General features: G+C 38.5%; 1 protein-coding gene and 1 long non-coding RNA gene across 5 annotated transcripts in view; one reads left to right on the forward strand and one right to left on the reverse strand.

Moving 5' to 3' along the window:
* The window catches only part of LOC116419407, a 70,380-nt gene that overhangs the window by 43,005 nt on the left and 12,612 nt on the right, over positions 1-14,763 (forward strand). The gene's annotated exons all lie outside the window — the stretch shown is intronic.
* MLC1 (modulator of VRAC current 1) overlaps positions 1-14,763 on the reverse strand; it is a 28,440-nt gene that overhangs the window by 985 nt on the left and 12,692 nt on the right. Inside the window, exons 8-11 of the mRNA XM_003770791.3 lie at positions 11,482-11,598; positions 7,976-8,032; positions 3,796-3,918; positions 2,103-2,270 (exon numbers count right to left, since the gene is read on the reverse strand). Coding sequence (XP_003770839.1) covers positions 2,103-2,270; positions 3,796-3,918; positions 7,976-8,032; positions 11,482-11,598 — 465 coding nt within the window. The remainder of the gene's footprint in view (positions 1-2,102; positions 2,271-3,795; positions 3,919-7,975; positions 8,033-11,481; positions 11,599-14,763) is intronic.

Genomic DNA, 14,763 nt, shown 5'->3' on the forward strand with positions numbered 1-14,763 from the left:
AAGGAGAAAAAACCAGGTACTTTTATAGAAGTGAGTCTATGCATAGAGTTTCCCATCATTCTCGTGAATCAAAATCCTACCGTGATCTCCTGGAGACTTCATACACTCTTACCTCTCATCTTTCCTACCTATCTCAAAATTACAACCTAATTCCAACCTTAGGTGCACCTCCACCCTACATCTCTAACTCCCCCCTAAGTTAGCCTCCATCCTGCATCCCCAACTCCACCTCTAAGTGTACCTCCACCTTGCATCCCCAACTCTACCCTTAGATTCACCTCCATCTTGCATCCCCAATTCCCCCTTAGGTTCACCTCCATCCTGCATGCCCATCTCTACCTCTAAGTGCACCTCCAACCTGCATCCTCAACTCTATTTCTAGGTGCACCTCAGGGTTGCATTTTCAACTCCACCCCTAAGTATACCTCCAGCCTGCATCCCCAACTCCATCCCAAGGTGCACCTCCAGCCTGCATCCCTGATATTTGCTACTTCTTTAAATGATAATAAGCAAGTGCAGAAGGCAGCAGCTAGGGTCACAAGTATCACAACATATGGCTGAATTTCAGAAAATCGACTAATGACCAGTCATGATCATATGTCTGCCCTCCCTTTCTCAGCTGAATTTCTTGAGAAAATAGTGTCCCCTTTATTAGGTGCCTATCCGTCCTCTCTTACTCTCTTTGATACCCTTTGTAATCTGGCTTCTGAAAGTATCACTCACTTGTACTTGTTCTTTCCCAACTTATCAAGGATCTTCTAATGGTTAAATCCAATGACTTCTTTTCAACACTCATCCTTTATGACTCTCTGTAAAACATTTGTCAATGATGACCCCATTCCTCCCTGGGTCTCATGACAATGTTCCCTTGTTGCTCCTCCTTCCAATACAACAACACTATTAAGTCTCTTTTGCCTGATCATGCTTACTAAGTGGGGGTACCCCAGCCTCTGTCCTGGACCCTCTTCTCTCTCTGTTCTCCTTGGTGATTCCATCAACCCCAATTAGTTCAATTATCATCACTCTGTACATGGCTCCCAGATTCCTTTATCTAGCCTCATCACTCTTCCCTGAGCTCCTGCCCCACATCACCAAATACTTATTGACCCATTTGAATGAGATATGCCATAAACAACTCATTATTTTTCCCCCAAAATCTCTCCTTTTCTAAAGTTCCCTAATGTTCTGAAGGAGGCTATCATTCTTTCCAGTTACCCAAATCCATAATCTCAGAGTCATCTTAAATCTCTGTTTATAATCTTTTCACCTTTATAATTACCAAATCTTGTAATTCTCTTTCTTTCCACTCACATGCCAGCCCTGAAGCTCAAGCCTTTGCCACTCCTTAAACAAATTTCTCTTTCTCTTCTCCAACCAATCCTCTGGTTACAAAAGTGATTTTTCTAAATAGCACAAGTCTATGTCACACTCCTGCTCAAAAAACTCCAATGGCTCCCTATTATATCCAGGATCAAATATTCAATAGGAAGTCCTTTTGTTGGGAAAATTTCTTCATGATCTGGATGGCCTCTGACTACCTCTCCAGTCTTACATTCTACATTCTTCATACACCCTACAAGATTAGACTGGCTGACTCAAGATGCATGGTCGGACACGATAATCAACCCCTGATTGGCAAGTCTTTGCTCAGCCCCTCGCAGTTCCAGAATCCTCTCCCTCTTCTCTGCTCAATCTCATCTTCTCTGTCCTCCTGGAAGATTCAGCTCAAGCAAGTACTATCTACTCAGAAGGTTTGGCTAGTCTTCTGGATGCTAGCACCACCTCCCTAAGAACACCCTCCATGTATTGTATATTTAACACATAGGTTCTGGTTTGTAAATGTTGTTTCTATTATAGTCATCTCTTGGATGGAAGAACTCACTTTTTTTGCTTTGTAATCCACACTTACCTCAGTGCCTGTCACATCATAATTGTTTAATAAATTCCTAACGACTGATTGATTTAAGAAAAAAAAAAGCTAAAGCTCTACTTTACAAAGGCAACAAAGAAAAGAACAATTTTCAAAAGAAATCACAAGTTTGGAAATACTTTTCTGATACCCTTACTGAGAAAGCTGAAGTCACGTAACAGAGAGCACTCACCTCTACAGTTTTGAAGTCTTGCTTATTTATCTGGGAGGCACCCCAAGATGAGTCTTGCAACTTCATTTTAATTTTATAACCAACACATTGTATGACAGTGCCAATGGTAAGAAAAGCTTGGATCAGCAGCAGCAGCATTAGGAGCAACAGAAGGATGTCATAAGATTGCTGAAATATACATGACCAAGAAAAGATTTTAAGCGAGGAAGTCTGGGAAGCCATAAAATTATACCGAGAGGAGAGGTAAAGAATAGATTTGGGTCTATAAAATTCATTTTCTCAGGCACTGTCCAGGTGAAGGACTTTGGGCATTTGGATATGTTTGCCTCTATTTGAAGATGAAGTTACCTAAATCTATAATCTCTAATGTCATGCCCAGAATGAGATAATCCTATACTTTGGCAAAGCCACAAGAAACCATTAACCAAGAGCTAACCAGCTGATCAGTTAACAGATGAGAGAGAAAAGAGGTGGGTACATATGACCATAGATCTGAAATTTAGAAGGGATGTCAGAGGCCACTTAGTCCAAGGCCCTCCTTAGTCCAACACATTACTGAGCAAGTTTCATTCATGCTAAACTATCAGAGCAGGATGATGTCTTACCTAAGCTTTACATTTAAAATAATTCTGCTTCCTACTCTGCCCATCCTCCCCACTCCAGTGGATAAATTCCCTAGTCCCCTTTCAAATTCGCAAAAATATTTTGTAATTCTCAAATATAAATTTTTTTCTTTTTTTTGTTTTTTGCACTTTGTCAATTAGGGTTAAGTGACTTGCCCAAGGTCACACAGCTAGGAAGTGTGAAGTGTCTGAGGTCAAATTCGAACTGAATTTGTAATCGAACTGACTTCAGGCTGGTACTCTATCCACTGTGCCACCTAACTGCCCTTCAAGTATACTTTTAATGGAATATTCTGCATTGCAGCTACCTGTCTGTTATCTTGTAAGCTCCACATGATCAAATGAAATGTCTATAATGTACTTGGCCAGCTTTAAGTTGTTTTAACTTCTATCAGAATTGTATTGTCACTTTGTATCTCTGACAGTACCTAGCAGATCCCTCCAAACCCTAGGCATTTAATAAATCTATTTTAATGATCTTTTTCAAAGAAAAAACATACGCTTTCTACCCACCATAAGATAAAATGTTTCAGAAAAATGGAAACATAAAACTCTAAGATTCTCTCTCTCCTACCCAATCAGACTGTCAAAGATGATGAATGTAGAAAATGACAACTGCTAGAGTGGTAATGGGGAGCAAGGGAGGAGCGCACACTAAGGTGGGTAGAGTTGGGAATTGGTCCAGCCATCCTGAAAAGAAATTTCCATAGTCTAGAGGAGTCTGGGAAGCTATAAAATTACATCTAAAGGAGAAGTGAAGAATAGATTTGGGTCTATAAAATTCTAGACTCTGGGCCCTGGATACCACTCCTAATCATGCCCTAAAAAGAGAGAAACAGTCCTCAACCCGACAAGAATGTTTATAGTAGCTTTTTTTGAGCCTATAAGTGGAAGCTCATCAAATGGGCACTGGATGAACAATAGTATGTGAATGAAGTGAAATATTATTGTGCTGTAAGAAGTGAGGAATATGACAGATTTAGAGAAACCCATTAATTTTTGTAATCAACATGCAGAGCAAAATTTCATCTTTTGTCATTCTCTCAAAAATAAATCAATGACATACGTACTTTGATTGCTGGGGGATAATCTTTAAAGATGGCAACAATTTTCATTATGCTGAAAGACAAATATCCAGAAGCCGTGAACAACAATGGAGAAGTGATGCTGCATATTGTGATCAGAACTTCAACCTATTCAAAGCAAGACAAAGATGTATTTTAAGTCCAGGATTCTCTCTGCACATCGAAGGACAGACAGACATACTTCTGATGAACAGCTGAATAAGCAGCAGCAGCAGCAATCACAGCTGTCCCCGGCCCACTTTCAGCTACTCTGCCTTTATTTCTCACTAGCAGATGGGATCTGTCCTCTCACAACACAGCCAGACAGCTCTTCTTGCCAGAGGAGGCACTTTAGGGGATTGGGGGTTGCCTGTTAGTGACTTCCCTCAATCAGTTTAACTAAGTTGGCTGGCCCTCACCCAACCAAGCCTTTCTCACTTGGTAGAACAGAGCAATGTATTCTCTACAGGTCATTGCCATGCTAGGGTGAGGTGTCAGAGGTGAAGAAATACTTAAAATAGACTTCCAACATCAAAAATAAAACAAATTCAACTGAATTGAATGCAGGAAATATTTATTAAACCACCTGCTTCTTTAAAGGAACTGTGAATAAAAAGGGAACTGACATTTTACTGCGTACTGCCTTGAAGCTTCTATTCCAACAAGATTGTCCCATGTATGTGAAACAAGCTGGTCCCATGAAAGGTCAGAATAACCTGGCTGCCGACAATCTGAGCCCTCCCCATCCTGCTGTTACTTCTAGAAGCTTTGCATCTGGGAATATCTGTGCATCCCGATAATTCGCACAATGGCCCATCAGGACATATATCTTGGAAGAATGGCCCATGAATTAGGCCCATCCATTATTGAACAGGCTAGATTCCAGATGGAAAGCTTCTATGCTTTTGATGATCTTGGGTTTCTCTGGGAATCTGTTAAAAGTCCAATATTTGGTGATTCCATATAGTCATAGAGGAATCAAAAAGTCCAGCGGTACAGACTTACTTAATAGCTGTAAATAAACCATAGCATATTAGGAATAATGAATGACATGTGGAAATAGAAGGCATCTCTTCCAAGTCTGGGAAGGAAGTTGACCAGTCATATAACAAAAGTAAAAGACAAAATCTGGACAGTCTACACACCATCCTGGGACTCCTGTAAGGCAAGCCAACAGATATTTATTGCATTCCAACTATGTGCCATATAAGCACTGAGGATACAAAGAGATCCTGATCTCCAGGAGCTGCTCCTAGTGTAATGGGAAAGACAATAAGCAAATGAACAATGAACAAGCTAAAATGGACATCATTTAAGAAAGAAAACTCTTGTATGAAAGAGAATTCAGGAAAGGCTTCTTAGGAATGTGGGGATTTCAGCAGAAACTTGAAGGAAGTTAGGGAAGCCAGAAGCTGGAGATGATAAGGGAGAGCATTCTAGGTATGGGAGATAAAGAAAATGTCCAAAGCCAAGAGAGAAAGTATCTTGCTTATGAAACACAAGAAAGCCAGTATTGTTGGTTTGAAGAGTGTGTGTGTGTGTGTGTGTGTGCACATGTATGCTGGGAAGGGGTTGTAAGGAGCAAGAAGACTAGGAAGGGGGAAAGGACATTACAAAAGGCTCTGAATGCCAAGCAGAGGATTTTATATTTGACCTTGGAAGCAAAAGAAATTTACTGAGTTTACTGACTTAAAGTCAAATCTGGACTTAGGAAGATCAATCTGACAGCTGAGTGTGGCAGGCGTAGACCCTCCCCCCCAGCAGTCCAAGGATAAAGTGATAAGGTCTGTACTAGGGGTCAGAGTCAAAGAAAAGAAATAAATGATAGATCTTACTTAAAGTAAGGGAGTTTACTGAGAGATGGTGGTAGAAGGAGAGGCCAGAAGTGGCAGTGGTTAGCACTGAAGGGTTTGAGTGAAAGGGTTACCAGTGTTGGAGCCAGGAAAGCCTTCTACCCCATCATCAAAAAAGCATTCTTTGATGCTCCCATCCCTATTAATGCTATCTATCATCTGATATCTCTCCTGCCTTCTTTGGTTAAAATCCTTTAAAAAAAGATATATACAAATGGAGAATGGACCCCCAGTGATGAAATCAGAGAGCAATCAGATTGACTCAGACTTGATCATCAAGGAGAAGCAATATGTCTATTTCAGTGCTTCAACATCTTATTTGTAATCAGTGATTAAGTAGAAAATATTTGTTTAAAATATGCAAATACAAATTTTCTATCCAAATAAGCAGAGTACTGTGTTCCATAAAAATGGCATAAAAAATCTTATCAATAAATCATGCTTTGTGCCCCCATGTAACTAAAAATTTTTCAAAGAGGTCAAACTTTACAGGTGAATAGATATTTGACTTCTCTTTCAGATGGAGAGACTTGGAAGCTAAGAACAAAACTGTTGAAGAGTATAATTTCATTAGCAAAATGAAGGAGGGTCATCAAATCATTGGCCTAAGAGTTAGGAAGGGCCTTATGAGTCATTCTAGTATAACTTCCTCACTTTTCAGATGAGTAAACTTAGGCTCAGTGAGGAAAAGTGACTTTTTCAGGGTCACAAGGATAAGGAAGCAACCAAGTTGAGACTTAGGTCTACTTCCAGTGACCATGAACCCAATGCTTGTTCTCTTAACTGTATCATTCAGCCCATAAGCTTTAGAGCTACAAGAGAAGGTAAGAAAGATTATCCATTCTCCTCATTTTATAGAAGAGAAAAATAAAGGTGAGAAAGAATAAATGACTGTATCAAGGTCATATAGGCAACATATATGAGAATGGGGATCCAGAACCGAATCTATAATGATTACAAATCTTTTAAAAAAAAAAGTCAAGTAGGGGAATAACATTTCCAGGCTTGAGTTATATTATAAAGTTGCATTCATCAAAACCACTCAATATTAGTTAAAAATAGAAAAGTAGCTTAATAGAACAGGATGAATCGGGAATAACTGAACCAAAATCTGGTATTTGATAAAACCGGAAACATAAATTACAACTGAAAATCAACCTAGCAGAAATATGCTTAAACTAACATTTCATACCACATTTCACAATAATTTCAAAATGAATAGAAACCTTCCTTGAATATTTAAAATTGTACCATAAAATAAATTAAAGAGAAAAACAGATCACGTAACTTTTATAGCTAGCAGGATAATGGATGCACTCTCAATCAAACAAGGGAATGGAGTTAATTACAAAAGATAAAATAGGTAATTTTAATGTTATAAAAATGAAAAGCTTTTGAACAAATTTGAACAAGCAACATTAACACACCCAAGAAAGAAAGCAATCTACTGAAAACGATCTATGTATTCAATATGTTGGATGAGCTGTTGACACCCTCCCCCAGTTACAGAAACAACTAACAGTATCCACAAGCTCCAAGTCGTTCCCAAATAGCTAGAAGGTTGAAGGATCAGACCCTCCACCAATCAAGAGAGAATCCTATCTCCACTCAGGAAAATATCTTGGCAATCTCCATCAGGAGAGAGTCCCATGCTGAAAGGCTGTAGGCCTTGGATGATATTAAATTTCTTGTAGAGAGTGCCTGTTATCTTCTAGGTATTTTGCATGGTATGTCTAAACATGTGACTATATAAATATATATCCTGACAGCTCCAAATGTGAGAGAGATTGGCTTTGTACTGTTTAGCCTCAAAGGGAAAAACTTACAAGGACTTAAGGAAAAGTTTCCTGAACATAAGTGCTATCTAAATGTAGAACGGTGTGTCTTGGAAGGGGAAGAGATCTCATTCATTGCAAGTCTCCAAGCACAGATGGAAGGATATGTTGTTGGGCATGTTCTAGCAGAGGTTTCTTAGCTCCGAGGTCTCTCTTCCAACTTAAAAATTCTGTGATTCCATAAAGGGTCAGAAATCAGGAGGGTGGGCTGCAGAGATTCAAGAGCCAGCTAGGCATCCTTGTATTTGGCCCTCCATGCCAGCCTCCTCCTGACAGAGGTCAAGGTCCTCAGTATTCTCCATAATAATGGCTGCTCAGGTGTGGCAGATTGAATCAATCCACCAACTGGTGGCACTTTTTGTTGGCAACTCTGTCAGAACCTTGCCATGTAATAAATCAGCCCAGAATGAGAGACCAACCAGAATTTAACATTTATTGATCAACTCTACTTAGAGAGAAGGATTGATAAAAGGAGATAAGGAATCAGTCTTTACTTACCAGACATTTACTTGGATATTCAGCTGCTACATGACTGGCAATGGCACTTGGAAAACACTAAGAAAAAAATGTAAAGATATTTTCTGACTTAAACCAGCGGAAAAAAATCCTAACTACCAGTAATTGTTTTTTTCCACAATGTATACTAAATAATAATACATTACAGGGTGAATCTTTACAAGCATTCTAACATCCAATATTAAAATTAAATATTTAATAAAAATGTTTGCATAGAAAACATAAAAAGTCAGGTTACTTTTTATCTAAATAACCCATGCATCAACTGTGGTAGAAGTGTATATATACACTTCTTCCACAGTTTCAAAAATATAATTCTGAAAGTTAAAAAAGAGTACTTATTTCAAAAGATCAATTCTACTCTTTTTTAATTGTATCAGATTTTGTCAAATATATTTATTATAAAGTCAGTATGAAATTTTTATGTGGCTTTACAAAGTATCATGTGGATTAATTCATCAATGAATGAAAATTTTGTTTCAAGAGGGAAAATTGGAAAGTTTAACATATATATTAACACAACACACACAGAAATACATATACATCAACAAATAATAGAAATTCCAGGGTTTTGTAACCCAGTTCTTAGTTTAAATTATAGGAAAACCTCACAGATTAAGTCATTCAAACTTTTTATGACTCTGTGATTGTCCTTGATTACTTTTCAAAGGTAGAAGTTAATTATGACATTACTTCTTGACTTAACATGCCAGGCTTACCGTCTCTTTTCCAAGTACAATAAATCAGGATGAGTCAATAAGTCAAACTGTGGCTTTTTAAAATATATGATTTTTGTGGGGTTCAAACAGTTGCCAAGGTCATTGTGAGGATCAAACGAAATAATCATGGATCCTAATTCCAGAACTAGAAGGGACCTCAGAGGCCATCTAGTCTAATCCCTTATTTCACAAGTAAGGATTCAGAAGACCCGGGCAGTAAAGTGACCAGGGAAAAAGCATCCAACTTGGAATATAACGTCAGCATTTCAGACTCCAGAGTTAATGCTCTTTCTCTGCTTTCTAAGAACTAGGAGCTTCTGGATAGAAACAGAAAGGTACCTCAAGAGACCACTGGGCTCAACCCATTAAACTATAGAAATAAGGACACTGGAACCTAGAGCAATAAAGCTACTCAGTGACTTGTTTCATGACATCTCCAAGAACCAGTGTCACATGATTGGTGCTGAAGCCTGGGACAGCTTCTTCCTAGTGGCTTTAACATAAATGGGTAGTCCCCTTGACCTATCATCTTCTCTCCAACACAGTATCTTCATATGTACAATTATAGATAATATTTCTATTATCTGTATATGAAGGGACAGAGGGAAATGATGCCAACAAGGAAGCAATTTTTCTGAAGAGACTGACAAGGACACAGGGACTGTGCGCATGTTGTCCTACCCAACTGGGACGCTCTCCATATTTGTCTGATGCTCCCAGGCCCAACTTCAGGGCTGACTCATTTTTTGTTTTTTTTGGGTAGCTGTTCAATTATTGAACCTGTATTTCATAATACTTTGTAGATTAAATAGCTAAAAACCATGTGAAATTACCTAAATTTCACATAATATAGTATTGCAAGCAATCTTGTTCTTTGAACTCAAGTGGAAACATATTCAAGCATTTTCCTCCCTAAGGAGAGACACTTCCTCACACTAGAGATAATCCTATGGAAAATTGGCTTCAGGTGTGTTAATGATATATGGCGTGCCTGAGGGAGAGAAAATCATGAAGCAGATCTCTAAAAGGGTAGGAGATAAAAGGCACTCCAGAGAAAACGGTTCATTGAGAACGTGTCTCAGACAATGTGCTGCTCTGCCTGGCTCCATTTCTGTAAGGCCAAAGGGCAAACAAACACAGAAGACTCCAGTTCATGTCAATAGGACCTTTCTCAAACTTTACTTGCATATATTGATTACACACACTTTGGTCAATAGATATTTTCTTCTAATTGTCTCCAGAGAACAACTTAGTAGTTTATTAGCTACCGTTTTGCTCATTAATTTTGCAGGTTCTGCTCTGTCTCCCCAGGAGTCTAACCTTCCCATGGAGGAAAGCTGTATCTGATTCTTCTTTTCTTTTATGTGACTCAAAGGCAATAAACATTTGCTGATTGATTTTTTTGATTAAGTAGAAATATTTAATGAAGAAACCCTATTTATCTAGTAAGTCACACACAGTTGGGTATCAAATACATTTCACTCAACAAGAAAATAAGCAAGAGGCTACAAGGGAGAATTAGAAGGAGGAGAGATTAAGGGAGGGGTTCTTCCTAAGCAAGATAAACTCTAAATAGGGATATACCTCTTTTTGAGGTGCCAAAGAATGGGAATCTAAGAGGGTATCCATCAACTTGAGACAAACTGAACAAATTATAGTACATAAATGAGATGGAATATTACGGAGCTATAAGAAATGATAAAGGGGGTGGTTTCAAACAAACCTGGGAAAACTTATATGGATCAATTCAGAGTGAAGCGAGCAAAACCACAACAGTGTATACACTAACAACAATATTGTAAAGACAAATAGCATTGACTTAGTAACTTCTTATCACATGATCTTACTAACCATGGTTTGAGAGAACTCTTGATAAAACATACTCACCTTCTCATGGAAAGGAGAAGGATTCAGGATACAGAATATAAAACAAATAGTGCATATGTCATGGCCAATGTGTACATGTGTTTTGTTTGACTACACATGTTTGTAATGGCTTTTGTTTTTCTTCAGTTCTCAATGTGGAGTAGTGGAAGAGAGTTGGGGATAGAATGAGAAAGTGAATTTCTGCTCATTGAAAAAAAATGTGATCTATAAGAAAGTTTTTAAAAGGAAAAAAGCATATAACCAGAGGAGATCTGTAAATTCCAAAATCTGATCTTAGCTTTTTTCTTTGAATGCCTGTTCCCCTCAACGTGTTGATCAGATTTCAAGGACTAATTGATAAAACTCTCTCTCTTGAACAAAATACTCTCAGAAAGAAACAATACACAGATACCTTCTCTTCATCTTGTCTCTACTTTATTCTCTAAAGCCACGAATAATTTTTGAATATCAAATAAGTTCATCTTAGTCTTCTTCTTGACATAATTTCCCTTTTCTACCTACTAGTTTCTGAACTGTTTTTACCTTTGTCAGAGGAAGTATGTTCATGACTTATTATGTTGTATACATTTCTTTACTCTCACATATTACTTGTATATATTTCATAGTCCTCCTTGCAAACTTTAAAATTTACACATATAAAGCAATATTTTTTAATCTTTACATTCAGTAGCAACTACAGTGACTTGCACATAGTTGACGCTTAATAAATACACTGAATTTAATTTATTGTTAAGGCTTCTGTGAAAAGTAACGCAAAACATTACGCAAACAGTAATGTCTCCATATTAATTAATCAGTCAGTCAACAGACATTTATTAAGTGCTTAGTAACTTAATCCAGATATACAGAGTAAAATAGATTATTTAATTCCTCAGTACTTACTGCCACCAAAATCCAAAAGAATGTCACTGAAAGATATGGGCCTGAAACTAATACATCCATGTTCAAAGCAATTATACCACCAAATACTGCAGAGATTCCAACAATTATTTCAATAACCTGAAAAGAAACAGAAAAATAAAATGTAAGAGCTGTCGCAAAATACGAGTATTTATTATGCACCTATTATATACAAGGCATGGTGCTTGGTGTTTGGGATACAGAGACAAAAGTCAAATTCTTCCCCTCATGGAGCTTCTTAGCCAACTGATAAATTAAATACTGATAAATAGATATTACCAAAATATGTAATTATAAAAGAATTTAGGGTAAGGTAGAATAGGGCTGGCTGGGGAGGTCAGGAAGAAAAGATCTCTTCCTGTGGTAAATGATAAACACGGTGAGCCCTCAAGGTGAACTGGCCTAAAGGTAGAAGAGAGAGTCATGTGCATGGAGCAGAGAAATGAATGAGAAACAAAGAGAGACAGAGAGAAACTGAGAGAGAAAACAATAAAGAGAATATAAGGGTGAGTTACACATGGACTTAATTTAAGGTTGAGCTTTTTGTTTCATTGGCATTGCTCTAATACTTAGAATTCCTATGCAATGTTTTTGAGCCTGAGACCATCAAAAATCTGCCTTTAATCATGTAGAAATTTAGGAACTCTCTGAAGTTACAAACTTCTGAACTGCAAGTCAACCATGAAGTCAAACGCTCTAAACCCACTCTGAGAGTTATCAAAAATGATTAAGTACTTGCTAGCAGTACATATTAGAATCTCACTGAGACAAGTAACCAAAGAACTTGGCTGTTCTGGACAACATTCTGGATTGACCAAAACGTAAAAGCTGGGATGTGTTCTAACAAAAGTGACAAAAGATTTTTCCCTAAAAATATCCCTCATGACTTTCTCTACTATTTTTATCACCATTCTGTCCTCATGCCATGGGATCTTTCCTTTGGCACTTTTGACCACTCTCTTGCCAGAAGAAAGTCCTTCTACATTCCTTCCTTTGCTATTACTTCTACATATTTTGTATTCCATAGTCATTTTTTTGCCTGCCTCCTCCTGCCATGGTAACAGAAGGCAGAAAGAAAGAAAGAAAGGAAAACTGGGTCATCTTTGTCCCAAGAAAAGCCAACAACAGCCACTGAAGCAGCCACACCAGGAGGGACAACAGCAGAAAGAATTGGCCTTGCTTTCTGTGTTCCCTGATTAGCCCGTAGCATGGCAACACTCAAGAGGAGGCCTGACTCCCACCTGGGGGGCAGGTCCTTGGCTACACAGGTAGGCAAGGAGAAGGTAAGCAGGCAATGGAACAAAGGCAGCAGTATTCCTTCCATGCCCTTCCTGTCTCACACAATCACATCATTACAGATTTAGAGCTGGAAAGGCTGAAAAGCACAGTGAGCTTGACCTCGGAGACCTAGGTGTGGAAAAGAGCAATAATTTACCCAGCAGCCCAGTCAAGCACCCGCCACAGTCTGGATCTTTGGATATCCAGATGAGTTGGATCCATCGCTACTAGACAAAGTTCCTAAGCACTGCTATGAAGCTTTCCCATCTAAAGCAGTGAAAAAAGGCCAGGATCTTCCTAAGCAAGGGCAGAAGGCCTCCAAGCTCTTGGGGGAAAGCAGAGTCCAGCTGTTCACCAATTCTCGGACACTGCTTATAGGAGCTCCAAGGCCACTGAATCTGTGTAATTACACAGAGTTAACAAGGGCTGTGACCCATTTCAGGCTCCATTCTCCAGTCAAAGACACTGACACAACTCTATGCTTTATTCTTCTCAATCCTATCTTTGTCCTCTGTGTTGCCTCCAATCCGTCTATCAGTCAGCCCTGAGCCAAAATAGTGAAACGTGGCAGCTATTTCCTTCCACAGATGAAAACGTGGAATTTTTTTTTAAAAATTGTATTGCTGAGAATATTTATGATTCTCCTCCCTTCTCCCTTACCCCTTGGCATTCTCATTTTAATTATCTCCCTCCTTTACTCCAGTCTGCAGTGAAGAAGAGAACCTTCTCTCAAGCACAACCCCTCTCCATGTACAACATGAGTCCATCTCTCCCCCTCACTCTGATTATCATGTCTCCGTTGGCTGCTGATTACCAACACAGCTGAAAAAACCAAATAATGGTTCCATGTGTTATATTTTATTCCATACTGTAATAGGTTTTATTTGTGACTCTCTAAACTATGTTTCTATGCTCAGAAGTTCAGATTTCCTTCCTCAGCTCAGTTGTCTCACATATTACCTTAATTCAAAGAAATATATCATCTTCACACATCTTATTTCCCATGCACAATTGGGAAAGACCTGTTATCTTATCTTACTAAGGAGCTTTGCCTATCCATGAACAATTCAGGAAGATGCATTATCTGCATCTTGCAACATACAGGTGGGAGCCAGGAAGTCTTTATCTCTGCAACACTGGCTCTCTTTCAAGAAAGTCTGTTATCATACTAACACTAATTAGCCATACAGGTAGCCACCATCAATGAGCTTTCTAATGCAACAAGACCGGAGGAAGGGTTGCTGCTCGCCTTGCATTCCAGGCCTGGAAAGATTTCCAAGAATTGATGCTGAGCGAAACAAGCAAAACCAGGAATACACTGTACACAGTAACAGCAAGATTGTGCGATGATCAACTATGAAAGGCTTGGTCCTTCTCAGTGGTTCAGTGAGTCAAAGCAGTCCCAACAGACTTTGGACAGAAAATATCATCTGCATCCAGAAAAAGATCTAAGGAGAGTGAATATAAATCAACACATGCTATGTTCTTTTTTCTTTTATTTAATCTTTTGCTCTGATTTTTCTCTCCCAAGATGATTCATAAAACAATGTGTATTAAAAATAAGTTTACATGCTTGTGGCAGCCCTCTTTGTAGTGACAAGAAACTGGAAACTGAGTGGCTGCCCATCAATTGGAGAATGGCTGAATAAATTATGATATATGAATGCTATGGAATATTATTGTTCTGTAAGAAACAACCGGCAGGATGGTTTCAGAGAAGCTTAAAGAGACTTACATGAACTGCTGCTAAGTGAAATGAGCAGAACCAAGAGATCATTGTTCACGGCAATAAGACTATATGAAGATCAATTCTGATGGATGTGGCTCTTTTCAACAATGAGATGATTCAAACCAGTTCCACTGGTTCAGTGATAAAAGAAAGCCATCTACACCCAGAGAGAGAACTGTGGGAAGAGGGTGGAACACAACATAGCATTCTCTCTCTCTGCTGTTATTTACTTGCATTTTGTTTTCTTTCTCATTTTT

Source organism: Sarcophilus harrisii, chromosome 5, assembly GCF_902635505.1.
Source record: "Sarcophilus harrisii chromosome 5, mSarHar1.11, whole genome shotgun sequence".
NCBI lineage: Eukaryota > Metazoa > Chordata > Mammalia > Dasyuromorphia > Dasyuridae > Sarcophilus > Sarcophilus harrisii.